We start from the raw sequence: 9,724 nt of genomic DNA, 5'->3' as shown, positions 1-9,724 counted from the left end.
TTTGTCAAGCAGATCCAGCGCAAACAACAGGTCTGCTCTAAAGTTGGGGTACTGCTGTAAACTCCCGTCAAAATGGGATACAAGGCTGCCTCCCCTCTTTCCCAATCCAATGCCCTCTGCTTTGGATCCAGGTGGCCCCTGTTTGGAAATCACGTCCCAATCTTACTTGGAGATCCCCGGTAGGCGCTACTCATTTCCTCCTCTCTTTTTCTGGATGCAATTACCTCCGTGCTGAGTCGTGTCACAGCTTCTTGCAGGGCTGATATCTGCTCTTCCGTCGTCATCTGCCTGAGTTTTGTGAGCTCTGGGAGCACCCCTCCTCTGCCCTGCCCCTCGCTGCGTCAACTCACGTGGCGAGGTTCTTGGTGCCAAAACTTTAAAAATTGAGATAGAGCTTACTGTCAGAGCTGGCTCCGGGTCCCAGCTCACCAAGGACCAACGCTAGCCGGTAGTACAGTATCAAAGTCTTTATTGAAGAATAGTCTCCATTTACAAGTCTCAGCGTCCCAGCTCTACGTCTGAGCTTTAGACCGGCGAAGCTCTATCTGGATCTCCGCCCCCTGTGCACCAGCTTAAAACTCTAATCTTACTCCACCTCCTCCTTCTCTCTTTTCCTCTGGGTCTTACTACCCCCCGGGGTCTCTTCCCTCCTGGACTCTTCTGACGCAGAGCTGGACCCCTCTGACTCCTCCCCCTCTCTTCGGCGTGCTTTAGGACCTGGCTCCTTACCCGGGCTGCCCACCTTGCCGCCCTCCTGTACATTTGAACTTGGCGCGCGCGCGCGTTTAACTTTCCTGATGACCGTTTCTCGCTCCCTGACGAGGGTGTGGCCACTCCTGCCTCACGCTCTCCCTCTGCCTGCGCGCTCCCTGATCCCGATGCCTTGGACTCTCCCCCCTACTGCACTCTGGGGGGGAAGCTGGTCCGGATTTCCAGCTGTTACTCTCTGAGTCCTCTCTGGCCCCTTCTTCCCGAGGTGTCCCCCTTGCCCTGACCATGGGGGCCCCTTTCTGTGAATCCTCCGAGTCACTGGAGAGACTCAGAGACCTCGGACTACTGTCGTCGCTGACATTTCCTTCTGACTCCTCCCCCTCGCTCTCCGTTTCCTGCCTCTCCAGTGACTCTTCTCCTGAACCCCTGACAGTTGCGTACATAAATAAATTAACCAAACTTTTCAGTATATTTGTTTCTATCACCCTAAGAGAGAAGCTTCAGGTTTCTTGGGGAACATCATCTTATACATCTTCTTTATCTCATTATAAATGATTTCCCAATAGTCCTTCACTTTTTTGCAAGTCCACCACACATGGAAAAAAAATCCCTTCTGTCGTTTTCTCACGTTCTTCTCTTCTGCTTTCACAGGTTTTATCCCACCTCCCCTGATCTTTGGAGCGGGGATTGATTCCACATGCCTGTTCTGGAGCACGTTCTGTGGAGAGCAAGGAGCATGTGCTCTGTATGACAACGTTGTCTACAGGTACCTGTACGTGAGCATCGCAATAACCCTGAAATCGTTGGCGTTCATCCTGTACACCACCACTTGGCAGTGCTTAAGGAAGAACTATAAGAAATATATCAAAAACCATGAAGGTGGACTAAGCACTACTGAGTTCTTTGCCTCCACTTTGACCCTGGACAACCTGGGCCGGGACCCCATTGGCCAGAATCCACCACATAGGACAAAATTTATCTATAACCTTGAAGACCACGAGTGGTGTGAGAACATGGAGTCTGTTTTATAGTGATTATGAGGGTGGATTGCTAACCCAAAGTTCCTTTTTAAAGTTAAAAAAAAAGATAGATAAGATATATGGGAAAAAATGTAATATAATATACAAGGATCTTTTGCAAAATGGCAGCCACCACTATATCTCAAAATCTACTGTGATGTTCCAGAACACTCTCATACATAGTTAGACGGACAGAGGAGGAAACTCTGTCCTTTTCTGAGAAGCAGGGCTAGACAAGATTCAAGAGAACAGGAACATTCTTAAAATTTGGCATCAGAAATGGAGGTGTGGAGCTGTACCAAACATGTTGGCTGGTGGTGATATTATGGATGGGCAAAGCTCATAACATTTTGGGATCCAGAGTTTCAGTAGAGAGCTGTTTGCCTTTTGGCATAAAGACAAAGAGAAAGTAAGAAGGAAAGAACGGAAGAAAGAAAAGCCTTTTTTCCAGAATAAGCGCCATTTGAATCTCAAGTACCGATGGGGGTAACCTTTGCAATAAGAGCTAAAAGGATGCAAACTTGGCTGCTGTTTAGTCCCAGCATTCTCCTCTTACCGTCTCTGTCTTTGTCATCAAAGAGGGAGCCACATCGGAGTTCCTCAGCTGATCCAACTTCACCATCACGAAAACCACAATCCCAGAAGACATATCTAGGCAGCTGTTGAAATGCCCCAAGCCAGCCCGTAACGCATCACCACTCAAAATACACCAGCATCATTCAGTTGACATCTCTCCATTTGGTATTGGGGGGTAGGGTTTGAACCTGGCTGTGCCAGAATAAGGTGGGAAGGGGGGCGTTGGATGATCCATGCCGAACGTGCTGTAAGCTGGCCATTTTCCAACCTGGGATCCCTCCAGATGCATTGTACTACGACTCCCATCCGTCCCAGGAAGCAACAGCTTGGGCTGATGGGAATTCCAGTGCAAAACATCTGGAGAGCACCCAGCTGGGAAAGGGTGCTGGAACTTTTTTTAAAAGTACATACAGATGAAGAAGCCGTTTAAGGGTGAAGAGAGATGTTACAGTTTAAAAGTGGCAGGGGTGACATGCTTGCCCTTCCTGTATACCACTGTGCATTTTTGTATTCTGTCATAAGCTCTGGGAAAAAACCCCATATTTTCAGTGCAATTTGGGTTGAGCCAGGTGAAAAGTTGGAATGTGGTTGGGCTGGGCTTGGTTGAGGGTAGCGCCTCTCCCCACTGCAAATGTTCATCCATTTGTACAAGATTTGTGATTTTTGTTGGCTTTTTTGGTAGGCGTATGGTGAATGAATATATATATATATACACATATATATACAGTGGTACCTCTGGTTACAAACTTAATTTGTTCTGGAGGTCTGTTCTTAACCTGAAACTGTTCTTAACCTGAGATACCACTTTAGCTAAGGGGGCCTGCCGCGCCGCCGGTGCACGATTTCTGTTCTCATCCTGAGGCAAAGTTCTTAACCCAAGGTACTACTTCTGGGTTAGCGGAGTCTGTAACCCAAAGTGTTTGTAAACCGAGGTGTTTGTAACCCAAGGTACCACTGTATAGTGAGAATATATATATATATATATGGGTGGTGGGTTTGTTTGTTTGTTTGTTTGTTTGTTTTTAAATACAAATCCTGATACTCAAGGGCAAATTACTCACCTCCATATGGGAAGCATTTTGTTTATCCACTTAGGGCCAAGGGGAAATGCCTGCCATTTTGTCCCCTCTCTTCATTTGTGAGGAAATAGTGTAGTAAGTGAGCAATGAAATCAAACCGTTTCAGAGACACCTTCCTTTTGCTACATTTATCTCATCTGTCTCTTAAACCTGTAAAAACCTCTCTTTCTCTGCGGTGACAAGCAAGACAGGAAGAGAGGGAGGGAGGGAGACTGATGGCTACCAGCCACCATGATTTTGTCCCAGAATGCCTGCTGCAGCACTGGGAAATTTTGGCAAACAACTGGCTTTCACCTGTGAGAATTCTCTTGGTTCAACCCTCTGCCTAAGGTGACACTGTTTCTCTGCACATGTGCAGCTCAAAGGGCAACCACCCTTTTTCTACCTATGGCACCTTTCCCCAAACTACCTGGCTGGGGCTGATGGGAGTTGCAGTCCAAAAACACCTGCAGGCCACTAGCTTGGGGAAAACTACAGTGCCTCTCTCACCAATGTGGAACAGCCGTTCCTTGGTCACTGCTAGGTGACCTGTTTTTATTGAGCATTCATCCTGATTTGTTTGTTGGGTGATTAGATTACGTTGGCTATTTAATCAGCATTCATTGTGATCTGCTCGGAGGGAGGTGGCCTTGCCTCAAAGTAAGTATTAGCCCACACTTTCTAGTGCATTTCTCTCCCCCCCCCCCACACACACTTTTTCCATTGCAAAAAGGCTGATTTGGGGAGAGAGGGAACAGACTGTGGTGCAAAAGTGACCTGAATTTACCCGCCTGTATTTAAATCCCACCCTCAAATACAGTGACAGCCCAGGAGTGCCCAAAATCACACTGCAAGGAAGAGAACCATTGTGAGTGACCCCAGGATGTGATGTGCATCTCTTTGCTCTACTTGCACCAAACTTGCCGTTGTACACACATCACACACGTCTATGCATTTTAGGCCTATGTTAAATTTCTTGCTTATTCCAAAAGCAGAAGTGTGTGTATGTGTGTTTTTAAACAACAACCATCCCCTGCTCCTTCTTTTTTAAACTCTCTATGAATATTTTCCAATACATTTTAGTCTTCCTCTCTTCTGGATGCCCCATGACTCTTAACTGCAATAGAGAATTTCCCAATGTAGAAGAGACCAGAAAAATACATATCTGTACCAGTAGTGAAGAAAGAAAGCATCACAAAAGATTCTTTTGGGACCAGAGTAGTTTAACCCTTGGCTGGGGGGGGGGGGGTAATCTCCCTCCTCAAGTTAAGTTATCATGGGTGGGGGTCCCATCACCAATTCTGACAGTAGCATATAGAGAGAGAAAATTATTGGAGGCAAATTACCCTCTGATGATCAAATCAATCTACTGATGAGCAAGATGGTGGCCAATAACACCCACAAGTCATCAGAGGACAGGGGGCTGTGCAACTGTGTGAGAGAAAGAATGTGGGCTGGCCACAGCCAGCTTTGGCCACACTCACCACTGGCATGAGGTCCACAGCGGGGTGGCCAAACATGAATGTGACCCTACACAACAGCCATTCCTGGTGTAGAAATACAGCAGAGGCTAAAACAGCTGCAGGGTCTATTATTATTATTATTATTATTATTATTATTATTAGTCATTGTTTATCTCTTCGTCAGTACTTGTAAATCCAAATTGATTAAAACTAATATATTTAATATATTTAATACAGTCCCAGCAAGCACAGCCAGAGTCTGGCATGGTGGGAGTTGTAGTTCAGTACCATCTGCAGGGCCAAAGTTCCCCCACACCTGTTATCCAACAGGAAACCTGGCCTTGCCATGTGTTGCAGGTTCAACAAGGAGTCACGGCCAGTCCAGGTTCTCTGATCCGTCTGCATGATACATTCTTTTGGTCTCATTCACACTTCAGATACCTTCCAAAAAGGAGTATAAGAGCCTAACTGTGCCCCTTATGCTTTGCCATTTCATACCCCAGGTATTTGCAGGGGACCAGTTTTTCACCCAGCATGCAACTCTGCCATTGCATTTCACTTGAGGGTTCCACTAAAAGGGCATTGCAGTCAGATCCCAATAAAATTGACTTGCAGGAGGGTGGGGCGTTATTTCAGTAGTTCAAAACCATTCCCTACCCCACAGGCTGAAGAGATATAACCTTTCTCCTACTTAAGGTCTCTTCCGCCATGCTTCATTCTTGATCTGTTGAAAATGTAGGTCCAACAGGGGAGCTACGGCACTAATTTGAACGTTAACTTAATTTTGCCTACTGCCATATACGGGGAAACAAGAAACGTGGGTCATCGTACCCCGCAAAAGGTTGGCCTGTTCCAGTGTTGAAATTGAATATTGCTTGAAATGCAGAATGTGGCTTTTCTTAGCATAGTCTTCATCAACCTGGTGCCCTCCAGATGTGTTGGACTACTGCCTGGCTGTGCTGGCTTGAAGTTCTAGTCCCAAAAATCAGGGGAGGGGCACCAGGTTGGAGAAATCTGCCTTTGTGAATAGTGCCAGCACCCCATCTCTGGCATCCTGGGTTTGGTTGTTCTGGAGTTTCCAGGCAACTGGGTTTTCCTTGTTTGGACCATGGAGAAATCTGGAGAACACAAATGAGGTTGGAAAGTCCCCTTCCCAGAAAAGTGAAACAGAAGCAGAGCCCTGAAATCTGATCTGCTGCTTCCCCCTAGAGGGCTACAAACGTGTCTTCCTGAGATATTTGTGAGCAATTCTTCCACTTGGACCACCTCTTGGCTGGTACTCTGTTTAAAATGTATTCTTATTCATCCCTTTTGTGTGTTCCTCCAAGTTGCTCAAGGCAACATTTATGGAGTACTCCCACCCAAATATCACCACGAGCCAAGGCAGGGTGAGATCCAGGGACTTGCACTAGAATTTGAACCCAGATCTCCCCACTCCCAGGCCAGCACTATTTACTTAGGACCACAGCCTAACTTAGGGACAATATTGGCAAGTTCTCTCTCTCTGCATGGTGGCAGTCAGGCAGTTTTATTAGTTGAAGATCAAAGGTTATTGCAAAGATGATGAATCTGTCTTCTTCACTATACAGCTTTGGGGGGATGCTAAAAACACCTGGTGTTTGCCACCTGAGATGTGTGTTTTCAGAGCCCACCTTATTTCCGAAACAAGACAGAAGTAAGCGATAAAAGGATTCCCGGAATGAAAATTAGCAACAGTTTGTACATACTTTGTTTTAGCATTTTATGAGCTGCCAGGTAAAGCAGGGATATCCTATACAAAATGATACATCTGCTGGAGTCTCACCGCAATAGGAAAGATCTTATCTGCTCTCATTCCTATCCAGCATCTCTTTCAAAATTCTATGGAAAATGTTCAGGCTGCTTTATGGACCGAGATTGTCCATAGCACCATGCAATGTATACCAATTTTTGTTGTTGTTTGTTGTGATGTTGTTTATAATGGAAAGACAAAAAGCATATATACCCATTTCCAGCCATGTCTTGTGCAGGAAAAAGAAAAATCCATGCATCTTGAGTGCTGTTACGAAACGGCCGTAAGCAATAAGAAAAGTATCAGGTATAGCCAGCAAAGCTAGAGCAAATAATTTACTAAGAACAGGTTTGATTGTAACAATTTTTTCCCATTTGAAAGAGAGGAAATAATCATTTTCAAAAAGTTTCCTCAAAACTTCTCATCACATTGTTCGGCGCCATGCAGATATTTCATAAGGACTAGGGTATTGAAAAAAATGTAGGAGCCAGTCTTGGGGGCAGTCACTGGCTCCTTGGTGCATGCAGCAGGGGAAACGCACAACATGCGGTTATGGGCCCAGAATCCAGCTTTCATCAGTAGAAGAGCAAGTTTCTAGTCCACATGGGACATGTGTGGGGAATGCTGACAGCAATCTCTGAAGTGGACAAGGTGACTGACCCAAAGTTCCTAGCTTCAGGGATAGTAGGGTAGCTTATGTGTTGTCAGAGGACAATCCTCCGTTTGAAGGTGTCTTCCATTTGAAGGGCTGTCCAGTCTAAGTGTGGTTTAAAGACAAACAAGCATAAAAAGGAGAGAGGGAGGCCTTGACGTTGCCCATTGGTGATTAGGAGCACCTACATCAGACCAAGCAGCTACATATGGGTCGCCTATCACAGTTTTGTTCCCCTCCAGGATGAAATGTATTGTAGTTCAAACGATAGTGAATAATCATAAATTAGCATCTATGCATAAGAATTAGCCCATGCAAAGTCGATGCAATCCATTTCCTCTTTATTCTTGGGGAGGGGGGGGGTTTGCATAAGTGGCCGCCCAGCTCAAGAGCCAACAGAACTCCTTGCCTTCCCCACTCCCAAGCCAAACCGAATTATGAAAAATAGAGGGAATGGCAGAAGATGACAGAAAAAAATACTAGGCATTGTGCAAATTTGCATAATGTATGCAGTTTGCAGAACTGGGGGGTTGGTCAGCACCGAATCTGTATTTCCTTGGTGCACAAGTTCAGCTTTTAAAAGAATCTGCAGCAGGGTCCATGCCGCCACGATTATACCCCGTCTAATTCTTGAGGGGCACTTAAGGGGTGAGCCACTTGGAGCTTCAAGACTCTCGATTCTTGGCATTGGGGCCTCTCTCAAAAAGCAAAGGCAGGCAGAATCCTTATAAACCCCAGGTTCTTTTTTTGGGGGGGGGGGGACATGTGTCTGAAAACGACCTGATCCATTCTGAATCCAAGCAGGAAAACAAATACGATCTTGTTTCCAGAAGCGCAACATACCAGTTGCAGTTAATACCAAGTTTCAGGAGATCACAAGTGAGGAGAGGGCTGTTGTGTCTGTGGTCTCCTTGTGGGTTTTCCTCCCAGGTTGTGCCCTATGAGAACAGGATGCTGAACTAGATTAGGCCATTAGGCCTTATTCTTAGACTCCTGGGGTGGGGGGGAGAGGCAGATTTAGTACATAGAAAACTGCCTTATCCTGAGCCAGACCATTGGTCCATCCAAGCTCAGGATTTGAGTACCGTTTTCTGGGAATCACAAGTGTGGAGAGGGCTTCCCACGAGCACCTGGCTCTCCACAGTGAGACCAGGATGCTAGACTAGGTGGGCCTTTGACCTGATTCAACGGGTGACGAGTCAATGCAAGTTGCGAAATCTGCAGTGGCAATTCCTTTGGCGATGGAATGGTGGGTATTGGATGGCAGAGTCCCTTTTTATCCAGAATCCACATAGAATTGTACAGTTGGAAAGGACCCTGAGAACCATCCAGTCCAACTCCCTGCAGTGCAGGAAGATGCAGCTGTCCCGTTCGGGGATCGAACTTGCAACCTTGGCATCTATCAGCACCACGCTCTAACCTACTGACCTATAAATCACATGTAAATGCACTTCCAAATGCAGCGATTCCTCCCACCCACCTTGCCGCCCACCCGCCCAAGACTAACATTAATACCCAGCCTCCTTCCTCAGCGTTTCCTTTCTGGGGCCTAAAACTGATCCCTTTTGACGCTTAGTTGCCCCTGTCCCCCCATTTCAGTTGGACAGCATGCTGATGCTTTTGGATCGATCATGCCCCCAAAGGAGGGTTTGTTCCAAAGATACTAATGATAATCTTTTTTGTGAGGTTTCTTTTGTTGTTGTTGCCTTGGCTGGTTTATCATTTGGGTGGGTGGGGGAGTTCTAGCAGGACTTCAGAAATTTAATATGTTAATCCTTCTTTTTTTTTCTTTTTTTGGAGGGGAAAGAGATTTATTTAAAAAAACGAGAAAGATCTCACTGTACGTCTGATCGAAAGGGAGAAAAACGGGAAAGAGAAGCGTCGTGCTCAGTATATTTTGAGTACCGCATTCTGTATTTTTGCAAGCTTATATTTTCCAGATGAGTTTAGAAATATGTGATGATGTGAAATAACGTACTGTAAGTTTGCTGTAAATGATATTAAAAGCACTATTTTCATTCATCACTGGTGTCCTCGGGTGAGCTATTCTTTATTTGCATTTTTTATTAATGTTCAACATTAGCATAACAGTTATAATCGAAAGAAATAAACAAGGGAAAAGACAATAGAAATTACAAGTGTGCCAAAAAACAAGGATTACGTTTGAGAGCCAGAACAAAATGGAAAGCAAAACCTTCTGGGCAAAAGAAGAAAGTGATAGGGCAGGATTCATGAAGATATATAAAACTAAATATAGATGGTTTTACCAAAAGGAAATATGGTCATTTGGTGGATATCTTGTACATTCAGGTTGGGTTTGAAATTTTAGGAAAAGCCCTCAAGATGCCTCAGATTAATCCTTTTTTATTGTTCCTTTGCTGGGCTTGGGGAGGGGCATGTGAGGGGGGCGAGTCAATTTCTCTTGCACAGAGGAGCCAACTCCTACGGGCCGAGGGGTCTTCAGCCCCCCCCCC

General features: G+C 45.6%; 1 protein-coding gene across 2 annotated transcripts in view; it reads left to right on the top strand.

Moving 5' to 3' along the window:
• The window catches only part of SLCO3A1 (solute carrier organic anion transporter family member 3A1), a 115,576-nt gene extending 106,304 nt beyond the window's left edge, over window positions 1–9,272 (top strand). Inside the window, exons 10-11 of one of the 2 annotated variants that reach the window (XR_014504570.1) lie at window positions 1,363–4,799; window positions 5,420–9,272. Coding sequence is in view for 1 of the 2 variants with exons in the window: in XM_083411994.1 (XP_083268120.1) it covers window positions 1,363–1,742 (380 nt within the window). In the remaining variant the exon portion in view is untranslated. Of the gene's footprint in view, window positions 1–1,362 lie in introns of both variants that reach the window. The other variant, XM_083411994.1, reaches the window with a different exon arrangement.
• The last annotated feature ends 452 nt before the right edge of the window (window positions 9,273–9,724 follow it).

The sequence above is a fragment of the Podarcis tiliguerta genome (assembly GCF_965153285.1).
Source record: "Podarcis tiliguerta genome assembly, chromosome: 14".
Classification (NCBI taxonomy): Eukaryota; Metazoa; Chordata; class Lepidosauria; order Squamata; family Lacertidae; genus Podarcis; species Podarcis tiliguerta.
Note: the sequence above shows the minus strand (reverse complement) of the source record. Positions and strands in the feature narration are given on the sequence as shown.